General features: G+C 39.8%; 3 protein-coding genes across 8 annotated transcripts; 1 reads left to right on the top strand and 2 right to left on the bottom strand.

Annotated features, from left to right (window-relative positions):
• Positions 1-1,297: 1,297 nt before the first annotated feature.
• ints15 (integrator complex subunit 15) lies at positions 1,298-7,137 on the bottom strand. 4 transcript variants are annotated; one of them, XM_067529026.1, is made up of 8 exons: positions 7,034-7,137; positions 6,364-6,564; positions 5,791-6,012; positions 5,524-5,689; positions 5,079-5,356; positions 4,728-4,965; positions 2,692-2,731; positions 1,298-1,700 (listed from the first exon to the last, which is right to left on the bottom strand). In XM_067529026.1, the coding sequence occupies exons 2-8, from the start codon at positions 6,556-6,558 to the stop codon at positions 1,475-1,477; spliced, it is 1,365 nt and encodes a 454-aa protein (XP_067385127.1). In that variant the 5' UTR covers positions 6,559-6,564; positions 7,034-7,137; the 3' UTR covers positions 1,298-1,474. The 4 variants fall into 4 exon arrangements, with proteins under 4 accessions (XP_067385127.1, XP_067385128.1, XP_067385129.1 ...); XM_067529027.1 differs by having other exon boundaries at positions 6,999-7,093; XM_067529028.1 differs by having other exon boundaries at positions 7,022-7,082.
• Positions 7,138-7,818: 681 nt separating this feature from the next.
• rgs11 (regulator of G protein signaling 11) lies at positions 7,819-15,950 on the top strand. Of its 2 annotated transcripts, none has more exons than XM_067529024.1 (17): positions 7,819-7,995; positions 8,283-8,379; positions 8,582-8,632; positions 9,431-9,534; positions 9,737-9,788; positions 10,116-10,174; positions 10,320-10,396; positions 10,497-10,578; positions 11,322-11,390; positions 11,864-11,887; positions 11,980-12,041; positions 12,377-12,490; positions 12,667-12,782; positions 13,341-13,428; positions 13,515-13,653; positions 14,036-14,118; positions 14,198-15,950. In XM_067529024.1, exons 1-17 carry the CDS (start codon positions 7,933-7,935, stop codon positions 14,334-14,336), a joined length of 1,419 nt encoding a protein of 472 aa, XP_067385125.1. In that variant the 5' UTR covers positions 7,819-7,932; the 3' UTR covers positions 14,337-15,950. The 2 variants fall into 2 exon arrangements, with proteins under 2 accessions (XP_067385125.1, XP_067385124.1); XM_067529023.1 differs by having other exon boundaries at positions 9,428-9,534.
• A 1,153-nt stretch (positions 15,951-17,103) lies between these two features.
• Positions 17,104-24,604, bottom strand: pgap6 (post-glycosylphosphatidylinositol attachment to proteins 6). 2 transcript variants are annotated; one of them, XM_067529021.1, is made up of 13 exons: positions 24,418-24,604; positions 23,632-23,815; positions 23,255-23,456; positions 22,782-22,909; positions 22,411-22,676; positions 21,634-21,974; positions 21,403-21,499; positions 21,173-21,287; positions 18,973-19,115; positions 18,622-18,800; positions 18,099-18,245; positions 17,855-17,971; positions 17,104-17,698 (listed from the first exon to the last, which is right to left on the bottom strand). In XM_067529021.1, exons 1-13 carry the CDS (start codon positions 24,479-24,481, stop codon positions 17,381-17,383), a joined length of 2,301 nt encoding a protein of 766 aa, XP_067385122.1. In that variant the 5' UTR covers positions 24,482-24,604; the 3' UTR covers positions 17,104-17,380. The 2 variants fall into 2 exon arrangements, with proteins under 2 accessions (XP_067385122.1, XP_067385123.1); XM_067529022.1 differs by having other exon boundaries at positions 18,973-19,112.
• Between the last annotated feature and the right edge of the window lie 28 nt (positions 24,605-24,632).

The following is a 24,632-nucleotide window of genomic DNA, read 5'->3' as shown; positions in this document are numbered from 1 at the left end:
GCAGAGACTTTAACTTTGATGCCGCCTTTTTCACTTGAATGATATCTTCATGTGTCACGTTCCCTTAGCCACAGAAATGCATCACCGTCCCTGAAAAGATATCTTTATCACTGTCCCACCCATGAGCTCTGCAGGGGGAAAACCATAGATAGTACATTCTACAGATTGTGAAAACAGCACAATCAGCCTTTAACAGTATCCGCTCTACACCTGCGAGAAAAATGGAGATGACAGCAGGAATCTACAACGCTGCAACATGTAGAGAACTTGTGTGACTTGATGTGATAGCACAGCTGCTCCAGTATGTGTGATATGTGTGATCCCTAAAGTTTTTAAAGTATTGTTTAAATGTCCTAATTAGGACATATCTTATACCAGTGACACCAAATGTAACTTCCAGAGCTTGTTTTGTCTGACTTACAAGTCTTTTCTGTTACAAATAGATCAGGAAGTAGAGTGTCCTTACAACAACAAAGAGTTACATTAAGTCATCTCTGTATTCATTTCCTTCCCAGCACACATGCCTTGTACAGTACATAATGAGGAAGCAAGGTATTAAAAAAGGGGAATACATTTGTATCACGCATGTCTGTTAGATTCTCAAAACCCAACTGCGTTTACTATATCTCTAATTCATACTATGCAAAAATACTGACGTCAAAGGCTTCATCACAGATGCAGTGCAGGGACCACTATGGATGATGCAATTCATATCCTGGGTGAGGGCAGCTGGGGTACTCGGGTAGGGTCCAACAGCTTTTTGCATTTGTGGTGTGCTGAAGACAAATGATAACACTATCTGTCTGAAAACAGATACAAACTTATGCACACAGGGTCTGGCTCCACAAGTCTCTGACATCTTTGGTTATGTAATAAAATACACAGAGTATAGTACAGAGGTGAGCATTCTACCTCATATCTGCTCTTTTTGTGCTTAGCATGAGCGACTGGTGCCATGTCCCTGCACATACATGTGTAAAATCGAGAGAGTTTTCTGCATTTCCATTCATGAATATTTTATTTTTTTTAATTTAAATGCAAGTCTTGTATGGTGGCATTTCTAACAAGCATTTAGGCTTACTCCAATAATAATGGCTCTATTTTTAACTGTGCAAACAAGCACTCTTAAAACATTCGTCCATACAGTAAAAATAACAGTATAGTATATTTAGCAAAGCAAAAGTAAACCTATATCATCGTGTATTTGGAAAATTTAACTTAAGTCCCAAAATAAAAGCCTGCATATATGAAAATTGATGAACAGTGACCACAAGTGGTTGTATATAGAACAGCATCATTATTGAAGTAAAAAAATATTTATTGGAGAAACATGTTAGCCTCACAGACTTTCTGTGAAGGAAATATGCTTAATAACATCATAATACATCCCTCTCATACATACATTATTCCACACATACCAACAAAGAGACATCATCACACAATAACATGTTGCATCTGAAACCAATATTTTCTTTTAATGGCTGGGTCGGAAGGGAAACGGCATTCCCGTCATGAAAGGCTGAGCGGGGTACTGAGGGTGAGTGGATGGGTGTGTGGCAAGAGGTGTGTGTGGGGTGTGTGCAGGATGTGCAGGATGTGAGGGGATAGGAGAATGAGCTGCGTGGGGGCTAAAGGCCAATGGAGGAGTGTGGATGTTGTTGTAGTACATCACTGGGCCGGACAACACCAACTGCAGCAAACTAGACACACAAATACACAAACAATAAGAATACAGAAGAGTACGGCAGAACACAAAACGGTTATAAGTTACGTTTATAAAATATAACACTGTTGTACATCACAACAAAAACCTAAGGTTGAAACATATTCATAAGCAAACGCCATTATCAGAACTACACTTGAATAAAAACAGTGGTACAGTTCTAGTTTCACATGAAAATTGTCCTTCTTAAACATACTTATTTATATAAGCACTGCAAAAGAATTCAGAATTTCTCATAAACTGTTTATATGCAATGGGTTTTTACATAAATTAAAAACTAAACTAATGTGTGTGGAATCAACCTAAATATGTGACCCTCTTTGGCAATGTTTATTGTAAATATGTTTATGGTTCTAAAACTGATACTATGCATGTTTGACTTTGTATGACCTTGAACAGGCACAGCAGAGCCCGAGTCCTTACATATTGATTTCTAGATTTATCCACAAATAACAGCTAATGTTTATGCTAAATTCACAGGAACATGACATTTCAAAGAACTAATAGTGACCAAAGCCAACTGCTGTGTTGCTCACTTTGCCTTGTGCCTGGCACGTGAACACAGCAATGGTGACAGCTGACCGGCATGTAGCATGCACGTTCTGCACTTGTGCAAGAATAAGTGAAAGCAGTTATACATACCATAAACCAAACAGTGTTATTTCCTTTTTCACACCACTCTCATTCACAACAAACTGTACTGTGTTGTTAATACTGTGGTCTATTCTCATGCACTGATTTGCCCAGGTGAAGAGCCAGTGAGAGTGGTCTTTTTCAGTAATGAAAAACAAAAGGTGACAGGGGTCCAATTAGTGCAGAAGGTGCGGAAAACTGCAAAAATGAGGCCAAACGCTTTTGGCCAGTCGGCTTGGTGTGCCACGGCCCGTGCGTCACACAGTGGTCGTTAAATCAAAGCAAGTACAAATTGTTTTCAACATAAATGAGAAGTGAACATAAATGTTCCTTACTTGTTGTGGGGCAGGCGGGAACAGATAGTTCTTAGGTCCTCTGTGGAGACAACATGACATAGAATACGCACTCAATCCTTACACCATAATAAGCCAGTGAAAATAAATATGAACAATTCATAAATTATGTATTTAGGTATCTCATGTCCCAAACTTTCTTTATCTGCAGATTACTGCCAAACTTAGGGGCAAATTGTCACAAAGTGATACTGAAAAATTAGTCCATGCATTTGTTGCTTCTGGACTAGACTACTGCAATTCTCTAGTACTGGGATGTCCCAAAAACTCACTAAAAACCCTCTAGTTACTCTTGAGTGCTGCAGCAAAAGTACTCACCGGAAATAAAAAGACAGATCATATTTCTCCTTCATTAGCTTCTCCTTTTATAATCCAGAACAGAATTTAAAATCTTCCCTTTCACATACAAAGCCCATAAAGTTTAAAGATCTCTATATATTACTCTCTATATTACTGCAGCTGAACAGTGTCCAAAAAAACAATAGGAGGCAGAGCCTTTAGCTATCAAGCTTATCTGCTGTGGAACCAGCTAACGTTTCAGATTAGGGATGTAGACAACATCTCTACTTTCAAGACTAGGCTTAAAATGTTCTTTTTATGAGAGCTGGCTCATGTGATTTTAAACAAGCTCTTACTTATGCTGGTACAGACCTCTATTTTTTTTCCCCTGTAGTTGTGCTTCACCCTCTCTGTCTACCGTCTCCAGGTATCCCAGGCTCCAGAGCTAAATGTTTACAGTATGGAGCTGCTGGCCCTGTGAACCTATCCAATGTTTGTCTGCTGTTTCCTACTCCTTTTCTTCTCTCTCCGATAGCTACTCAGCCCAAAAGGTCGAGGTAGATTGACCTTGAGCTGGGTTCTGTTGGGAGTTTTTACATTTTTCGCTGTTGCCTTAGTGCTTGCTCAAGGGGGAATTTTTTGGTTCCTTTTTCCTAAATTCTGTCCTGACCTTTCTATACCAATCAACTTGAGATTATTTGTGTTGTGAATTTAACTGATCTAAATTATTTGGATATAAATTAATTTGAATTGAATATCGTGGAAGTTAAACATGAACATGGGGGCGGCTGTAGCTCAGTTGGTAAGGCAGTCGTCCACGGACCTTAGTGGTTCGATCTAGCCAGTCCCGGCTATATGTCGAAGCGTCTCTGGGCAAGACATTATATGCATTATTTACACAGTGCCAGACTACGCCTAAATAATTTCCAGTTAAAGCATGTGCAAGTTTAGGAAATTTCCTTGGGCTACTGTGAGGCTCAACGCCACACCTTGCACCCTCTCTCCCTAATTTACACTCCACCAAACTCTTCATCTAAAACTTTGTTGTGTTTGTTATCTCTGCTGAAGAGATTTGGGAGTTTGCTTGCATGTGAGTCAGACATTTTGATGTCTGGGGTGGCTGTAGCTCAATTGGTAAGGCAGTTGTCAACGGACCACAGTGGTTCGATCCCCGTTCCCGGGTACATGTTGAATTGTCTTTGGACAACCCACTTGCATGGCAGCCACCGCCATTGGTGTGTGAGTGTGTGTGTGAATGGGAATCGACATTGTAAAGCGCTTTGTATAAAAGCGCTATATAAATGGCCATTTACCACTTACCAAAATGTGTAAAATACCGTGATTGTAATATGTAGCACAACATTCATTAGAAATGTAGTGGAGTAAAAAGTAAAGATATTTTCTCTCAGATGTAATGGAGTAAAAGTCAAACTACCCATAATTAAATCTACTTAATAAACTAGAGATATGGGAAAATTGTACTTAAGTAGAATAACAAAGCACTTGTGGTTTGTTACTTTCCACCACTGAAAATCACTTACTAATTTGCAATTGCAATTTTCCTTTTGAAATTGTTCATTATTTTTCAATATATAATAGACCAGTTACTGAATCATCTAAGGTCTTTGACTTGACCTATACAACACAGGAGTCTCCAGTATTCTTCTGTTTTCTCTACTTTCCAAGCTTCTACCTCAGTGCAACCTTTATGTTTCTATCCCCCCTTCCAACGCACTTACCTCTCGAGCACAGCAGGGCTCCACTGGCCATGGCCACCTGCAGAGCTTGTGCCAACCGGTCAAGAACTAGCTGGGACAATGCATGTGTGTCTGCAGATGATGTGTGCGTTTGTTTGTCGGCCTGGTCCAACAGGCGGGAAAGATCAGAGGTTAATGCAGCTAAGGACTCCAGCTGTAGTAGTGCCAGGCGACCAAAAAGCCCCTTCTCGTTGAATATGTTTGGCAGGAGCATTAAGACCTAAAATAGACAGGAGATAGATAGTAGTATGGAATATGGCTGGATTTTCTTTGTTGTATGAGCAGTACATGACAGTATTTGTGTGCTGCAAATGCATTTATTTTAAGACATACTTGTAGGACACTTAAATGGAGAGCGGAGAAAAGAGGCCCCACTGCTTGGTCACTCTCACTGCTGCCATTTGTCACAGCCAGCTTCTTGTCTCTCCTGTAGGCCAGGGGTGCTTTGACACACCAACGTACCAAGCCTCCTAATGGTGTGACATCAAGTGAACTGATTGGCTGGCTGCTGGAAAGGGGCATGTTCAAGAAAGTAACCAGGACCAGGCGAGGGTCATCTTGGATCCATGACACAATCATCTGGAGAAGTTCTACAGGAGGGGTGAGCTCCTCTATGCACACAACCACACACAGAGTTGATATGATAAAAGAGATACAAAAAGTTGTAAAAAAAAACAAAAAAAAACGTGATGTGTGTGATTGTTATTTTAAGCTATTTAACAAAAATATATGTATATATGTAAATGTTTTGTACTTTAGTGTTTTCCTAACAAAGTACCTGTGGTGAGGTCATAAAGGGTAGTGACAGCAGTAATGAACTGGCAGCAGAAGCGTGGACTGGCATTATGGATGTTGTGCAGGGTGGGCACTGAACCAGGCACCATACTACAGTAGTCGTCTACCAGCACCTGTGCCAGACGCACGCAGTACACACGGTGTGCTCTCTGCGTAACACATTTAGTACATCCACAATCAACACATGTACATAGAGGAACATCTGATATGTACATACATATCAGCACGTTATAGATGTCTGAATTTTTACCTGTAACCATGTAGCAGCACATTCCAATATAGGAACCCTTCCCACAGCGACTGCCATGGAGACCAGCTTGCCTAACAGTGCCATTCGGCTTTCATCTGCCTGGTTGCCCTGTAGACTGAAGAGGGCAGAAAACATAAGCTGGCGGACCGTGTCACGACTCTGTTCCTGGAAACAGCTACACATGATCTCTAGCAGGTGTAACTCCTGGAGAGCACTCATCCTCTGAAAAAACACAAACAAACCAAAAAAAAAAAAAAACTGTCACTCATTACTGACTTTATGCTATACATTTTTTTGTGTTTTTGTAAAGTATACCGTTGCACATGCACTGCAGAAACATATCTTACTAAAGTGGCCCATCAATTTAACAAAACAGGCACAGCATTAAGAAACATGCTGCAAAAAGCCACAACACAATAGAACTGGTTCCAGGAGCAACTAAAAATCTAAATGTCCATCACTTTTTAGTTTCCCCTGGAAACATAGTATTTTCCTATTTGCTTGTGTTTTGTCTATTCACGTGTGTCTTTTGAGATTGCAGTGCTTTGAGCTTTCATGGCAGCAGTATCTTACCCTGGCTGGAGTATTTCTGTCCTTGGGTGCATGCAGAATGAACTCCTCCACCAACTCAAGGGTTTTGGAGTCAACCTGAGGAGGCTGCCTCCCAGACTGCACCAGGTTACAGAAGTAGATGTCCAGGTGGTAGAGCAGCTCCTTGGCTGCACTCAGGACATCACGAGGCAGCAATGACTGGCGAATGTCAGACATCACCACCTGACAGAGACCCATACAACATTTGACATTGTAAATCTGACATTATTATTTTAATGTTGACTCAGTTTCACAAACTCTTAAAATAATAACAAGAAAAACAATATATAATGTACATCTAGCTATAGGACAACATTGCCCTTATCATCAGCCTTGAGTAATTTTTCCATAAACAAGAAATAAACACAAGTACACTGAACAAAGATACAAGACATTCAGCTACAAAATCGGGTTTTAACACTGCAGTTGCAGAGCTACAACTCAACACTCGTGAGGGGGACCAAAAGCTCGAGAGCGAGTCGGTCCCCTCCATCCTGCTACAGCTAGTGATAGCAAGCTTAGCTAAGACAGTTATTTCCATTATTGAGAAACTCCAAACTTCTTAATTATAACTTGAACTATCCCAAAAGACGACAGATATTCGATTCAGCTCTTACCTTGCAAAAAGCTCTTAACTTACTCGAAAACTTACTTAAATTACCCGAAGACAGGTCTACTGAATGGTCTCCAAACGACAACGCGACCACTTCCTGCTTCTACGGAAGCCTGCTCGGACAAGACTACAGCCACAGACGTTTTCAGTTAAGTCAGTGCATGTGCTATTTAATAAACGTCAACAAAAGCTTTTTCTTTAGTAATTTTTATTGAAATTTTTTATCTAAAATCAAAATACAAAAAGTTTATAATTATAGATTATAGTTTTTATTATCTTTTAAATGTTTTTTAAAAAATAAAGTAATTGACGTTTATTCTCACAACTACATAGCAAAAGTCATTTTTCTTAAGTTTAGTTTAATATACAACAATTAGAACTTTATTTTCAGGACCCTGAGTCCTTTATTATAATGTCACAATTTCATAACAGACAACAGCCTATTTGTGTTTTGTTTTAGGCCTATGTGGGTTTGAATCTAATCTGGGCGTGGATTTGTTGTAGATTTATGCATTTTGTTTTGTAACTTAAGCCTTCAGAAAATACGCAGCAAGAAACACAGTGTTTGTTACAGTCTATGAGGGGATGAATGTGTCATTGTGCTATTATTAAATATCATAACACATTCTATTGTTAAAATTGTGTAACACGTGTGCTATGAGTGAATAATAGGCTAATAGAATAATATAAACATTTTAATATATATATATATATATATATATATATATATATATATATATATATATATATATATATTTTATACTGAAAATCAGTCGGCGCACTGTAATCTCTTCTAATCTACACAGGAGTCCACGCCCCCCGGGCACTGATGAAAAAACTAAAAAGTGGCACACGCTCTCTGCTGCGCGCTCCCGGACGCACTTCAGTTCGGTCTTGCACTTTATTGTCCCGTCAAGGGATCCAGAGCATCCCGCAAGATGACCATCAACACCCTGGCTAAAGGAGGCTGGCACCGGGAACAAATGGCATGCTTCCAAAAGGTACGACTACACAGAAAATTGTTCGTCATATTTAGTTTGGTTTTTCTAATAATGTGAACTGATGTATTGTGGATGTAACCCGGCATGGTTCCGGTAAACATGTACCTTTTACGTTGTGTGTCTATAGGAAAACAGTTGTGAAAGGGAAGTGCACGATGTGTGTGGATGAAAGACTTGCGTATTGTGTGTTTTTTACTGTGTTTATATAATTTGCGGATCTGCATGTTCGCGTGCGTGTGTGTGTGTCTTTGTGTGTGTGTGTGTGTGTGTGTTTGTTCCCTTTATAGATGGAGAAAGTGGTTGTGGCCATGCAAGACCCTGACATGGGCATAAAGATGAGAAACCAGAGGCTCCTTATCACTGTCATTCCACACGCCATGACAGGTGTGCGCTACCATAGTTTATGTGTGTGTCTCTTTATGCCAATGTGCATTAGCATCTGTGTGGACATGCACATTGCTGCCTGTGTTTGTCCCAGTGGTCATGCATAATGCAGCACTGGAATTTGGAGAATATTGTGTGCTTTGCAGAGGGAGAAAGTTTGTCCTCTCTTTGTCTCCTTTTCTGTTTGTCTCCTTTCCTGCAGGTCGTGATATAATTGATTGGTTGATCCAGAAATATAATATCTTGGAGGAGGGTGAGTAATTATACTGATACATACATGTGTGAAGTAAAAGATTTTCAAGGATCTGCTATGATTCTCAGTCTGTGCCACTGACTTGTGTGTTGTCAGGATATGGTGTTTTCTCTCAAGCTGGCATAGGGTTGTGTGGGTCTGATGTGGGGTTGCTGTTTCCAGTAAACAGGAATGGAGTGAGCCCCAGGGGATCCAAGTTTGAATTACTCACCTGATGAGCTGGGTTTGATTAGTGTCCCCTTGGAGCTTTTCACCACAGGAGACTTTACCATATCTAAACCAAATTAGAGGCTGGAAAAAGTAGCTCATTGGTCCCTCTTGCCTCAGAGTACAGTAGACTAAGGGAGAAAATAGTTGAGTCAGTCAGCAAAGAAGAGAGCTGATTAAAATGCATTGCACAGCTTTATTTGGTAGCTGTCAGTCACAAAAGTAGGGCTCTTTAATAAATCAGGAGAGAAGGAAGATTGATGAAGCATGTCATGACTAAAACAAAGCCTTCATTTGAGAGAGATTGTTGACAGAGTCCATGGGTTTGATTATAAAAAAGTACGATAAATGAGTCCAACAAAATGTATTCTTATTCCTTGTGGCTTATTGATATAACCGTTAATTTTGAAACTTTATTTTTATTGAAACCCTCGTGCCAAATGACAATGTGTTCATGAATACACCTGAAATTCACAATTGCCTTCCAGGTAAATAAACTTGAATAAAACCACTATAAGTTTATATTTCTGGTAATTAAAGAATCTGTGAGCTGGTCTGGTGATGAGTTCTTCTTCTGTGGTTTACCAGAAGCACTGCACCTTGGTGGCAAGCTGGTGAGATACGGATATATTTACCCTCTTAAGGAGCCAAGATCTCTTGTGTTACAGCCTGATGAGTCACCCTACCGCTTCCAGGTGAGTGTCTTTTTTCCTGCTACTTATAAAAACCATCTTAACTACATCTACTTTCATCAGCATTTTTATCACTGTCTATCTCTAACTTTCTGTCTCACTCGATTAGCCCAACTTTTTTTTAATCACCGTCACGCATCAGCCATCTCTAAAAAGCCCTTACAGATCTAAAAAAAATAAATTAATTAATTGGTTTTCTTCTCAGACTCCATACTTTTGGACTACTACCCGGTGGCCTGCCTCAGAGCTGGACTATGGTAAGGCCAAAGTAACCTGAAGGGGTAAGAAAGCAGCTAAAGGAGTGAAGTGTGATTACAGGGTCAGCACAACAACCTACTCAAATTCTGTATTATATTTTAAATTGTAAGAAAAAAACAATTTACTACATGTGATCAAACAATAAATAAAAGTATTACACCGCCCATAATTACCAATTATTCTAAGCAGGAAAATTTCCACTCTGTCTTACAGAGAGTCCTGAATGCATTTACATGTGGTTTAAACTACACTTGCGACATAAACCATAGTACAAATCTCTGTTGTCCATTTCTTTCTTTATGGTTTTCCTTCGTCTTTCCTGTCAGCAATCTATTTGGCTAAAAAGAACATAAGGAAACAAGGAGAACTGATGGAATATGAAAAGGTGAGGAAGGTGTCTATGTAACAGAGAGATGATGTGTATGTGACAGAGTATGTGTGTGTGTCTATTTTGAATTAAGCAGTAGCAAATGTGGAGTAAAAGGCTTTTGTCATCATTTCACTTCCTTCATTTCTGTCGTTCCTTTTAGGAGAGGTACAGCCTGTTGCACAAGAGGATCAACCACACCTGGGATTTTGTGGTGATGCAAGCTAGAGAGCAGCTCAGGTAGATTCACACACACACACGCACACACATACACACACACACACACACACACACACACGATACAAAACACACACAAACTTACAGTGTGATTTATGTTTAGAGCATCCAAACAGAGGCGGAAGGCTGACCGCATTGTTCTCGAGTGTCAGGAGCAGGCTTTCTGGCTCGTCAACAGACCCCCGGTATGTTCTCTGTTATTGTACAGTATTACACAGCTTTGTGCTGCAATATGCTAAACTGTGTGTGTAATGTACTTTAATATACTACTTTTGTATTGTTATATACACATCACTGCACTAGATTGTGCTGTAAAATAAAATTATATGATGTACTGAGTGTGTTCATAATATCCTATCCTACACTATACTATGCTATACTATATAAGCTGCTACACTATATTATATCATCAGCTAGAGTGCATAATGCACACATCTAAAGAAGAGTGTATGACACTGTATGAAGCGGTGAGAGGTTGCACTAATATTCACCCATATTTGCTTCTGCCTCCTGCATGAAATATTCAACCTCCCTGGTAAAAGCCTTAGCTGACAAGAAGGAGAAAGAAAAAAAATCTCCACAGTTCACTTTGTTTGTCCATTTAATTTTTAGGTGAATACATACAGACAGCGACAAAGATGAAACAACAAGAAACTAACAATGTGTGTGTGTTGGGGGAAGTGTATGAAGGGAAGCGTAGCATAGGACAAGGGCTTGCAGGAAGGATTCCATCTTGTCCCTTATAAATGAGGGACGAGGCACAGAGAAAAAGAAAGAGAAACCTGGGAATAAAAGTCAGAGCAAGTGGAGTGGAAAGTGCAATGTAGGATAAGTGCTCACTCACATGCACACACGCTGTAGACACACACACACTAAATGACAAACGTGTAGTTATTTGTGGGCATCTCTGTGTGTAATTTTTTTTTAGCCTGGGGCTCATAATGTGTTGGACATGGGTCTTGAGAGACCAAATAATTTCAGCTCACGTGTTACGCTGGTCAGTGACGTCATCACATCACACTCCTGTTTAATATTCCCCTCTGGAAAAAATGCACTGTGATAACAACTGTGCTATCTGTCTTTGTTGCTTGTTCCATTACTGTCCCTCTTCCTTACTGCTGGGATTGTTTCAAAGTAAGTGTTCAAATGAGCTGCACCAACTTTTGCATAATATATATACTTATAACCAAAGGCCCAGGCATGACATCATAACTTTCTTGAATGTTCATCATACAAGGTATAGCTGATTTCTACCAATCAGTCTGAATTATATCCACCTGTGATAAAAACTAAATGACATACTCATTTTATTATGAGCAATTATACTGTACTTGCCTCATTTACCTTAATATACCCAAGTTTGATATTTACAGCATGTCTTCTACTCTTCTGAAAAGACCCTGTAAACATATAGTGCAGTCAGTATGGGGGTGTTAGGTTATGACAATGTGTTTCTGTTTACAGAACTAGAACAGTGACTACTACAAGAAAGAGGTAAATGTTCTATTTAATTTATAACCATTTTCTTTAATTAACATGAGTGTACTGTAGTTCAAGTTGTGTGCACTTTCCGTCTTTGCTTACAGATTGAAACCTGCAGAAGAGCCCTGGGAAGAAACCGTGTTAAGTCATCCATCTGTCTAGAAGGGTGTGTCTCACTGTGATGTACATGAATGTGCAGACACACTTGTACAGATTAAAATAAGGTTTAATGGACATGATGTTGCCTTAACCAAACTCTTCATCTTTAGCACACACTTGCAAGCCTGCACACACGTGCACACACACAGACACACACACACACACAGCATTATAGTGTTAGCGCTCCAGATCATAACAGTTAATGGACACTGATTCCAACTTGCCTCTGGAAGCATCCATTAGCAGCTCTTATAGCGGAAGCACTAAGCCTTACGTGTGTGTGTGTGTGTCTGTGTGTGTGTGGGCATGCCTCTGCATGTGTGCATGTGTGTGGGTGTTCAGTTTTGTGAAATACAGCGATCAGTACCAGAACCATGATCCCATTATGCAAGGCTGCCTTCCCAGTAACCCTTGGATCTCAGATGACACTGCACACTGGACAATGAGCGCACAAATGTAAGAGAATATAAACACACTACAGTCCACTAATAATCCACACATGGTCCACATAGGTGTCAGCTTTATGAGCTACTCTTCTTAACTCATACTTTAGTTCAAGGTTAACACAAGATGTCTTATGTATGTATGTATGTCAATTTGTGTTTATGTCTGTGTTGTGTTTCTGAGGGCAGAGTGCTTATACCAACACGTCTTCGAGTAGAGCGTTGGAGCTTCAGCTTCATGGAGCTTCTCAATGACACCATGGGGATGCGGGAGTTTATGACCTACCTTGAGAAAGAGTTTAGTGGTGAGGAAGAGCAGGATTATATTCAAAATGCATTTAATAAGTTACACATGCAACACTGATATTCACTCTCCTTTTTTATACGTATTGTTTTGTTTCACATGTTTCACAAACTTGTGGTAAAAACAGGGAGTGAAGTTCTGCAGGCTGAATAAAAATACATTGAAATTATAATTTTGTTATGAAATTGTTATTCACATAACCTTTAATTGATTTTTACTGTTAGTAGCATCCGTGATTTTATCATCTCCCCTAGTGACATGTTCCAGTCCCAGTAGTGAGAGATGGAAGCGTTGAGGTAGTGGAAAGTAAGATTAATTTGACAACATGGTTAGTTGAGACAATGGAAAGAGGCGATTGTAAGGGTAGAGAGGAGACACATCAGGCAGGAGAGGGATTTGTTTATGCATGTAGATATAATGTAGGAAATATTTCCATTCGCCAACCATTGAGCCACTCAGGCCAGCCATGCTTTAAGAATCATCATTGTATCTTGATTTTTAAAAATGAATCCACTTTCATCCATACCCAATGCTTCCCTGTGTATGTCTCTGCTCTCAGCGGAGAACCTGTGTTTCTGGCAGGCCTGCGAAGATATCAGACATGGAGAAAGTTCCAAGATTGTAGAGAAAGTGGAAGAGGTCTACAAGTAAGTAAAAAGGTGCACAAGCAGCTAGAAACACATGATTTCACATTCACTATAAGGTGACGGTTCCTGTTTTATGTATGCTTCAGAACTTTTCTGGCTCCGGGAGCTGCTCGCTGGGTCAACATCGACAGCAAGACGATGGATAAAACCTTAGAGGGGATTAAAAACCCTCATCGTTTTGTCATGGATGACGCACAAATGCACATATACTTCCTTATGAAAAAGGTCTGACTGACAACTCACTGATAGTTTAATAATACATGACCAAAGGACCAAACTAGTGGTTGTTCATATTTTAGACATTTACTAGAAATCATATACCTGCGTAGTTAATGTACTTCAACATGTAATTTAAAAAAGCGAATTGCCGTGAAACCAGTATTGACTCCTAAACGAATGCTGCATAAGGCGTCAGACACTTCCAAGAAAACTTCCAAAACTTTCATTCATTTTGACAGAAAGTGAATCAAGCATATAATATCTGGTCAAAACAACAACAAAACAAATTCAAATTTATAATCATGCAGAAACCCCTTTTCTTTTCTCTTCTGTTAATAAAAGTAACACTTTGTGCTAATGTAGTTTTGCTGTATCGGTGTGTGTCTAGGACTCCTACCCGAGGTATCTTAAGTCTGACCTGTACAAGAACATGCTGGCCAAAGCTATTGTCCCCCAGGAAACTAAGAAAAGGTGCCAATTTATATTCATTACCACTTAATTCTCATTTTACTCCTTTGTACTTTACATTTCTTCCTCCCTTTCCTATTAGTGTATTCCCCTTCATGAGACGTCAGCGGCATTTTAGCCCTTCCCCTGCACAGGCCGTATCCCAGGCAACCGAGGAAGATGGGTGTGTCAAGCCGACCAGCCAAGCAGGAACCGACTCTGCAGCGGGGTCCCATGTCTGATGCCGGGCCAGAAACACGTCAGACACGTCAGTCAACGTGGCCTCCATAGTATGTATTGATCACCATAGCAACCACTCAAGGAAATCTCTGTGTTTAGTTTTAAATCAGACTGAATGAAAGCCACATATTTTCGTTCATTGCTGCAACAATACAGGAGCTAGGATTTCACTTAAAGTTTCCTCTTAGAGCCCAGACATTAATGCACCTCAGTAGCATCAGATCTTATTCCCAGACCATGATCAAAGCCAGACCGAGAGCTTTTAATGCTACTGTTACAGCCTTTACTGCTGCATATTCACTGTGCTTCCACATCCCATCTTGGTCCTGGGACCTAACTGCGTTCCTTTTTCCCTCAGTCCGTCACATCTGCTCTGTCCCTTATAGACAGGCTTATGTAAAGGGCCTTTAAATAGAGAATAGATATGTAAAATATATAGAAATAGAAATCTGCTTCAGGATGTCTGTGATTATTGTGCAGTGTGTTTTGTTCATTACATGCTGAACTTTCACTTTCTTGTTGGTGTTTATTTTGCCTGGGCATGTTTTAATCTCAATAAAATGTCAAAACAGCAGTCACTGTTCAGTGTGTGGTGCTCTGCATGCTGCTACAAGTTTGTGCAAATCGCTGCTTTAATCTTTAAATCTACTTTTCCTTTGACTTCCTCTTTGTATCTTGACATAAACAAACCATAAGCAAACCATAAGCAAACCATGATATTACATGGTTTGCTTTAGGATCTACCGTACTACAAATGTAAATTGCCAGATAGGAACTCAGTCAGATTTTAAAATTATAATTGTAATATGTTGTGTAACTGTCCACAATTGCTTCTTGCTGACATGTTATTTGCAAAAAATAGGCTTCACTCTTTTGTACAGAGCTAAGGTCTGCACATGCTCCTCACTTTGTCTTGCACTACTTTGTCTGAACTTATCCCTGTAATAACCTTCAATTATTGATGTTTTTTATTTTTCCTGGTCTTGTGGGAACTCTAGTTTCCTCCATTGGATTGGCTCCCTCTGCTGGCTGCACGCAGTCCTGTTAATATTTCCTGCTATAATTCAGTGGTTTCCATATTTGTTTGGGTTATTGTCACATAATTTTTAATATCTTCTTAATGATCTGGAGAGATGAGATTTATTTAAAGACAACATCATCATGCTCAAGATGACACTGTTGGGGGACGTTGAGCTGGGCAACAGAGGTTTTACAGATAATTTACAAGAAAGGGCCAACATATGCTACTGGGTGGCATTATAGAAATTGTGGGAAAAGTGAATTGCAGAAGAACGCACATCTTTAAGTCCGCATGCCAACCCCACCAGACCAATGACCTGATACACTTTGTGTGTAATCTGTAGCACTGTCAGCATTGCAGAAACTAACAGCCCATCAAATTTACTAATGGATGTATGCTACAAATTGGTACATAAAAAATACACACACACACACACACACACACACACAGAATGAAATTGTTATTTCAATGGAAGCACTCTCTACATTTCAAAGGATTATGATAATCTGCTTCTCTCTATTCCCCCATCCACTCTCACTACATGTAAGTGTCCAAGGAAACACAAGCAGTGAGAAACTACAGTATGATCACATAAACAAAACAGGAATCATTTCCCTTTATACAGCATATTTATTTTTGGTAGACTGAATGCTGTTTGGATTTTTAACAGAAAGAAAAGTTTGATCGTATTTTAATTTAAACATCATAATTTCATCCTTAAAAATTATTTTCGCTCACACAAGAAAAACAATATTGAAGCAATAAAAGGAAAGCTGTGGAAGTGCAAAAAAAACCCATATTGTGATAAGAGATGTTCAACCTGAACCTGTACTAAATCAGAGAGAAATTCAATACAGACAACACATAAATATATATAAAAATATGGAAAACTTTACTGGTAGAGGCGACAAAACACACATGCATAAAATCCAGTCATTCACAAAAAGAAGAGGCACCGGAGTACAGTAATGTGACTATACATTCATATTTTGAGCATTAATTTACATATGGGCTATGTACAAATAGAATCAGCTTTCCAATCACAAAACTGCTTCAGAAATACAACTGGTTGGGTTAGATAGAGGGAAAGGGATAAAAGATAACGGGTTTCATTTTCACACAAGCTGTATGTAAATATTGTGTGTACCAATTAAAAGGTATAGAGCTAAATATTTTATACAATGATGGATAAGAGTTCCACAGTTTCTGTAGTTTAATTTTTTTAAATATTAATTTCCTATGCTAGTAAAATACACTATATTGCCAAAAGTATTCGCTCACCTGCCTTTAGACCCATATGAACTTTAGTGACATCCCATTCTTAATCCATAGGGTTTAATATGACGTCGGCCCACCCTTTGCAGCTATAGCAGCTTCAACTCTTCTGGGAAGGCTTTCCACGAGGTTTAGGAGTGTGTTTATGAAATACATAATACACAGTGTCTTCCCTCTAATTTATCCCAAAGGTGTTCTATTGGGTTGAGGTCAGGACTCTGTGCAGGCCAGTCAAGTTATACCACACCAAACTCACTCATCCAGGTCTTTATGGACCTTCCTTTGTGCACCTGAATTCATTTATTTGGATGGGTGAGCGAATGCTTTTGGCAATATAGTGTATCTATATATAGACTATGTACAAACTCCTGGTCATGAGGTCAAAGGTCAGGTGGTCTACTACCTGAAGGTTTGGATGTTTAAATTTAATCTGCTTGAGTCGACCACTGAGGTTTCAGCAGGTTTGATTTGGGTTAATGTGGTGTTTGCATGTTTGCATGTGTGCTCATTTCAGGGTGTCTCCTGGTTTGCTTTTTTTTTTTAAATGATAATTTAAAACTTTTGGAAACAGTTTCAAAGACTTTAGAACTATGAGCACATTGATGTGACATTCATTTTAAAATGCTAACTGGGAAACCTTTCAGGGTTACACATCTAAAAACAATATAAAACGGAACCCTCACAAGCAAAACCCAGTGGTTGCATCTTGTGTGAAGGTTTACAGTGTTTTCCTACAACACCTCTAGCCTACTATGTGACTGTGTAGAGTTCCTCCTTGCTACTCTGACAAAGAGTGTACCCACAAACCCGTGGTCTCCAGTTCCAGCTCCAACCCCTGCTCCAGCCAAGGTCCTCCCTTTTCCTTTCCTTTGGTGGCAGCATGAATACAACGCAGGTTGCCACAAGCATGTGCCAAAGCGAGTGAGTGTAGTAATAGTTATCCTCTGTCTCAGCAAAAATGTACAAGCATACCCCTATCAGAGCACACGCTATCCCGGGGACAAGGTAAAAGACCCAGCGTTTCCAAGAGGGCGGGTAACAATGTCGTCGCCGTGCGCCTCTATAGACCTGTAAACAAACAGTACCTGGATTCAGAAACCTCACCCAAAGGAAACTGATTACTTTTCATCAGTTTCATCATAATCCTTTTGTTGTTTTTTTGTCCTGTGTGACTTTGTAAATGTAGTCTGCATTTAAACAGAAATCAACAGCAGAGTATCTTACCCATGTTGTGACCATGAACAGAAGTGCACAGAGGATGGGACCCAGCAAGTTCCATAGGCCTTTCCGGTCCAGTTGCATTGACATGGCAATCAGCAAAGCCCCAAGCATGAACAAGGTCTACACACACACACACACACACACACGCACACAGTCATAAAAAAGACAATATTAAACAAATCCTAGCAATTACAATGTACGACTTAAAAGTGATTATAGTATTATTTAAGAAATTCAAGTGTCTTACATATTTGAATGTTTCTTTGACTCGAGCCATGCACAGGATGGTGACCCAGAAGGAACAGACTGACCCCAGAAAGTCACAGTATTGTAGGGTATTATAGTCCATTATACACAGTACAGCTACACCTGGCTGGTCACATGCATGGTAAAACTACATATACAAACAAACAAAAACATGGAAGAACAGTCACTCTGAATGCTAAAACACTTCACACACCACTTTGGGTAAGCCCTGTGGACCACGGATCAGCGTTTGCTTAAATTAAGATATCTAACCTCAGGGGCCATAGCTGACATTCTTGTTAATAGCAAAACAAAAACATAAATATGATTAACTATGGTTAGAGGATGCAAAGTCTTGATCTTGTTATCCTCATATTAACATGCCATTGTGTTGCACAGAATTAGCTCACTTAAGTCATGGAGGTTAAAGGCTATACACTAGAATTGTCACACACTTTTTTTCTCCAATTTTTTGTCATTTACAGAACGCAGAAAGTATATGCATGTTTCAGGTTGTGTATTACCGTGGAGAAGACCATTGTGAAGAGGTAGACAGATGCCTCGGTGATGTAGAATCGTTTAAGGGCCACTATGATGGCAGGTAGGAAGAACAGATTGCTAAGTGTGAGCAGCATAGTTGCTGTCAGCTGTTGACTGTACGACAGAGCTGTGGAATTATCAGTACAGCCCCAGCCACTCCATCCTGCATAGACACAGACAAGAAATCCCAGACGCAGTGACAAAGATGAATACATGAAAAATAGAACATTTATTACAAGATTGAATACAGTGAGGGAATAGTATTTATATTAGTGTAATTACACTAAAGATAGGACTGCAGTCATTTAAGAGATTTGTTTGTGTGTATTTTGTACCAGCCTTGCAGGCACAGGCAGAATATAGGTAGCTGTAGGATCTCAGTAATCTACATTCTCCATATTTTCCACAGTCCTCTACACAGGCGCTGATAAACACTTCTGGGACCACAGATACCACTGATGTATTACCACAGTCACTGCTGGGAAAGCAACAAATAACAAATAATGAAAAAAGACAAAGGTTTTGAAAACTGTAGTCCTCATTACATATATATAAATTCCTTAAGTTAGGAAAGTTCTCAGAATGATCATGTCAACTGGACTCTTTCTTCTCGGTTAGAAACGATCCGCTACTTATCCAAGCAGTCTGAAAAAAGTGGCTAGGGAAACCAATTATATCCTCAAGAGTAGGCCTTTGTTTCACCCTGGCCTGAATTGGCTAGTTAAGGTGGGAGGTGGGAACAGAATGGAGTCATCAAGATGCAACAATTACTAACCTTAATGATAATGATGTTTGAACACGGGGTGCAGAGTAAAACTGGGGATGACAGTGATCAGCTCTACCTTTTAGATTGGTACACAAGCCACGGATGACAAAAGGCCCGGAAGCTTTTAAAGGAGCATTTTGGCAATGAGTATAAAATATCAGTAGCCTAAATGGAAAAAGCCTTAAGTTGGCAAACAATTAAGGCTGAAGATGGTGAAGTGCTCAATGTATTAGCTCTTTTTCTAACCAATTGTGTGAAAGCAATGGCAGATTTGGAATATATGGAAGAGCTTAATGCTGCAGCCAACATACAAGTTGAGAAAGAAGTGGAGGAATGTGGCTTATGACATTTATAACAAACAGGAGGGTAAGGTTATGTTTATAGATGTAGTGGAGTTTGTGAACACTGTACCCTTACTATGGGGACATAGTAGACAAACCTAAAGAGCACATAAAGTGTCCTTCAAATATCAAGCCAGGGAGGGCAGAGGGTGGTAAAAAAAAAAGCTTCACCACTACTGCAAAGCAATTGAATACTCAAAAGGATGTGAGTAGGGACGCACCTGCATGTGAAGATCAAGAAGGAGAGGCAGGAAGCTAAACACAAGAAGAACAATGTAGTGTATGTAGTCCGATGCAGTGAAGAGTGCTCAGAGCTCTACATTAGAGAAACCAAACAGCCTCTACACAAGATGGATGGCCCAGCACAGGCAAAGCAACACAACACATCAGGATCAGATTCAGCAGTGTACTTACACCTGAAGGACAAAGGACACTCGATTGCGGATGACAATGTACACATTTTGGACAGAGAAGGCAGATGGTATGAGTGAGGAGCATGTGAAGCAATTTATGTTCACATGGAGAACCCTTCTCTCAACAGAGAAGGAGGCTTCAGGTACAATCTGTCTCCCATTTTTCATGCTGCCCTTTCATCCATCCCCAGGAAGATTAGGACCACTTCACACATCCACCAAGAGGGCCACACCTAACATAATCGTTACATCTTGATGACTCCATTCTGTTCCCACCTCTCACCTTAACAAGCCTATTCAGGCCAGGGTGGAACAAAGAATAATTTTGAGTATATAACAGGGTTCCGTAGCCACTTCATTCAGACTGAAGAAGCTGCTTGAATAAGTAGCGAAACATTTCTATCCAAGAGTTGACATTATTAAATCTTTGGATAACCAAACCTGGATGCCAGAAAATCTTCAATGACATATTCTCAGAATGATTTATAGAAATTTTAATCTCAATGCCTTTGTCCAATTATGATAATCTATTTGTTTTAAAATGAACACAACCTAAAGGAATGTAAGGGTGAGCTAAACATCCTAACTCAGATTTACATGTTCAAAGATTTGAAGTGTGTCTTTTAGTTTAAATACAGAAAAAAGCTATACATCAACGTGTGTTGAAAACATGTATTAAATGATATATCAACTATACTGTATATCTTTGAGAAAAACAAATATTCGCGATCAAGCAAATTTAACATGGACAGAGATAAGGGGCACTGATAAAGAGCAAATGTGTGACTCATGGTACAAAATGTGCATAATGTCAACACAAACAGGGGCCATTATTTACTGAAGGCTTACAGTGTGTCAGTTTGTATGCATTACATTCGAAAACATCTACTGCCCATGGAAAGCACTGATATCCCAATTTAATGGAAAATGTGCAGGGACTATGTTTCATAGACTTAGAAATGCAAAAATCTATTTTTATATACAAATGCAATATGCTGGAATGTGTGTATTTTACCTGTTGCATGTGAGCTGCAGGGTTAGGTACCATGTTGCTGACTCAGGGAAAGGAAGCCTGAGCACAGCTTTAGGAGTGCTGGAATTTACCTGAATATTGTATCCTCCAAACAAAGCTGCAGATAAACACACAAACAATGAAGGCTTCAATGTTATTTTAAAAATCTTGTTATTATGCACATATTTATGGTAAAACTGCAACAGCAGTTAGCTGTTAGGTGTCTGTACTACCTGTGTGACAAGGTTGAGAGTTGTATAGGTCGAGGACTGGAGCCCAGGGAGACAGACAGGCCACCACATTACTACTGTTCCCAAGGGTTACATTAGTCTACACACACACACACACACACACACACACACACACACACACAAACACACACACACACACACACACAGTATAAGTGATTGGCTTTGTGACTCTTGTACCAGATGTTTAACTTTTCATTATTTTGTCTTACTCACAATGTTAAGTGAAAGCTGCAGGTTCAGTGTACCACCAGTGGCCTGTGTGAACAGGGGGTAGGTGAGCAGGGTTGGGTGTGTATTTGTAACACTGACGTTTGGTCCATTAACAGCCATGAATCTGAGCGACAGGACATCCACCTCCTCGTAAAGCACGGGGATGCTCCACACGCAGGCCGATGGCAACAGCGGTGTTAGCACTGATTTGTTGCTAAGGGTGATTGTGTCGCTAACCACAGAGTGGTTCCCTGCTGATGTTGTGTTAGCAAAGCTGCTGTTGCTACGGAGCCCGTTAATGCCATCTTCTGCTTTAAGGCCTACACTTGTTGGCTTACATTTCACTGAGGTGAATACACAGAGAATGCAGAATGGGATGTAAGTTAATGAATTAGAGCACAGAATAAATGTGTGAAACAAAAGGAAGAACGCTAAGTTTCCAAAATTAACTGTATTCCCCATACAGACAAAAAAGAGAAACAAAAAACAATCAATTTTCTGTACTTAGGGGTAAAACATCAGCCAGACGCACAGATCACCGCTGTTTTTTTACTACATTCCTAAGCAGTTGGTTGAGCATCTGCAATTTTATGACCTTGGAGTTCAAATCAGTCTTTGAACAACAACAGAGGTATAAGTTACAGACAAACAAGCTAATCCTGGTTTCAGACTTACATTATATTAGACAATTTATTGTTGGTTGTAATGTCTGCATTGACATTACAATAATTTAGATAATGGCATAAGTTCTCTCTTAAAGGTAGACGTTTCTGTGTTCACCTGTGTAGCTCGAGACAATGTTAAAGGTCACAGTATGGTTTTCTTTGCTGCTCTCAACAAAAACTCGTAACCAGGTGTCCCAAGGTGGGTTAGAGAGCATTGCAGAGCAGCTAATCCCTGAGCAGTTCACTGTCACTGGGGACTGCTGCGGAGCGATGGAGCCAAGCCTGAGAATGAGCGAACAGTTTCTACCATCTGCTCCCTCTCCTGATAAACAGTCAGCCACAGAGACGGAGAGAGAAGAAGCAAACTCCGGAACATACAGCCTAACACAGATAAAAATACATTAACTGTGTAATTAAACAAACAGCACAGACAGTTTAACCAATTAAAATAAAATTGCTACACATAAATGCCTGAACATTTCTTACTTAAGGCGTGCAGGTTTGTCAGGGCCTGCAGTCTGCTGGAGAAGTGAGCCCTGCTGTAAAATGGGGGTATCCACTGCCCTCCTGATTGACAGCTGAGGCTGGAAGAAGTAGGAACAGGATGGAAAGCCCTAACAGATAAAAGTTATACAAAAAGTTAGACAAAAATAATAAATAAATTACATAACATTTACATTTTTGTGTGCATGGTTCTCGTTAATGAATTTGCATTCCATCTTTATACAGATTATCCTGGTTTAATGAGTAAGTTAAGATCCGCAATGAGTCAGAAGACGGAAAACAGTACAACAATAGGGAATTCTCACACACGCACACAAAAATTACAAAAGATAAAATGCAAATAGTAAGAGGAAATTGTATTAATAGGTGAGCCAAGCACATACTTTCTCAGCAAAACACTGATGACAGCAATGACTACAACACCCAAAATCAAGTTCTGTAAACAATACACAGACCTTCTGTTCGATGCGCCCATCATCCTCAGGCAAGTGAGCAGCAATGTACCAATCACCGGGAGCAGGGTTGGTGAGGTTAAAAGTTGTAGAGGTGTGTGATGTTACCGGTAGAGTCAAAGACAGGCTGGGTTTCCATAGTGTTGCATTGGGAAACACCAGACCTATTGGGTTTATGACTGGAGGGGCAGCCCATCGAATATGGCTACAAGAGAAAAAGAAGAAATTATTCAGCATAGAAACTGCAAAACATAGTATGAAGAGAGATCAGGAAGCCTGACATCATTACACACAACAGAACAGCACAGCACAGCACAACACAACACAACACAACAGAAGCGATTAAAAGTAAAGAACTGTAAAGCCAGGTGGACACTTACATGCTGACGTTGTGCTGTCCACAATAGAAGTTGTGGCCCTTGGTGACAGTAAACACCCAGCGAGCGATTGCAGTCTCCTCTGGTATCTGAAACCTCTGCAGCCTCACGTTGCCGTACCAAGCATATTTTGATAACTTTTGAGCCAGTTTGGATGACAGCTCAGATACAAACGTCACCTGTCCATCTGTGTAGCACATGGTTTTCATTGTGTAAGCAACGCAATGATGGCAATTCAAATCACATAAAAATATCCATCTACAAATTCCTTCTAATCAAACGTGCAAACACATTATTTCAACAGTTTGATTATCAAAATAGCTACTGCTTAACGTTTATTTCCTCCCGATCTTCTATCTGATTTATAATGCAGCTCAAGAAATTAAATGACATTCATATAATAGTCTTGTGTCTTCTTTTGTCAAATAAAGAAGTTTATTAACTTTCTTTGTTTACCGATTATACCTTACCAAAGGAATGATGTCAAGACAAAAACTTCAAGAGGCTAAACGTTGTTGACTGTCAGGCAGTAACAGTCATGTTAAAAAAAAACTATTAGGACTTTAAATTAATGAGAAAATTAAGACAAATGTGGTAACCTTCATACCTGTTAGCTATTACTCCTCAAAAGTCTACATGTTGTTTTAAGCCTATCGTCATTTCACACTACAGGCTGTGCAATGACAGAGTCACTTGAATTCAGGCGGCGTTAACCTAGCGCTAAACCAACAGTTAGCAAACATGCTAACACTTTCGTCTGACTTCGCTGCTCTTGCTAGAAACACATACCCTCTCCTAATGTCCAAGCCGTCAGAGCGACGAATACGAGACCACGAAAAAAACAAACATCCATAATTCCTTTCAGACTGTCCGAACTGTTACATCGTTCTTTAGGCACTAAGTTTCACCACATTATCCTACCGTTACAGGTAAAACCCATTAGTTTCACAAAACTTCCGGGTTTCTATGTCAATACACGACGTCACAAAATACCATGAGTGCAA

The sequence above is a fragment of the Channa argus genome, chromosome 14, assembly GCF_033026475.1.
Source record: "Channa argus isolate prfri chromosome 14, Channa argus male v1.0, whole genome shotgun sequence".
Taxonomy (NCBI): domain Eukaryota; kingdom Metazoa; phylum Chordata; class Actinopteri; order Anabantiformes; family Channidae; genus Channa; species Channa argus.
The sequence above is the reverse complement of the archived record's forward strand: the minus strand, read 5'-3'. Positions and strand labels throughout refer to the sequence as shown.

Bases quoted from the DNA above. Each gene is read 5' to 3' on its own strand.
- ints15 (XM_067529026.1), bottom strand. From the start codon at position 6,558: ATGTCTGACATTCGCCAGTCATTGCTGCCTCGTGATGTCCTGAGTGCA. The intron at 6,013-6,363 runs GTAAGATACTGC...GTGTTTTTTCAG, and splicing joins ACAGAAATACTCCAGCCAGG to AGGATGAGTGCTCTCCAGGA. The intron at 5,357-5,523 runs GTACTTTGTTAG...TTGTGTGCATAG, and splicing joins CCTTTATGACCTCACCACAG to AGGAGCTCACCCCTCCTGTA.
- rgs11 (XM_067529023.1), top strand. From the start codon at position 7,933: ATGACCATCAACACCCTGGCTAAAGGAGGCTGGCACCGGGAACAAATG. The intron at 12,783-13,340 runs GTGAGGAAGAGC...CTCTGCTCTCAG, and splicing joins CCTTGAGAAAGAGTTTAGTG to CGGAGAACCTGTGTTTCTGG. The intron at 13,654-14,035 runs GTCTGACTGACA...GTGTGTGTCTAG, and splicing joins TATACTTCCTTATGAAAAAG to GACTCCTACCCGAGGTATCT.
- pgap6 (XM_067529021.1), bottom strand. From the start codon at position 24,481: ATGGATGTTTGTTTTTTTCGTGGTCTCGTATTCGTCGCTCTGACGGCT. The intron at 19,116-21,172 runs GTAAAATACACA...TTGCTTTCCCAG, and splicing joins CTGCAGCTCACATGCAACAG to CAGTGACTGTGGTAATACAT. The intron at 18,246-18,621 runs GTAATACACAAC...TTGTATATGTAG, and splicing joins TCACAATGGTCTTCTCCACG to TTTTACCATGCATGTGACCA.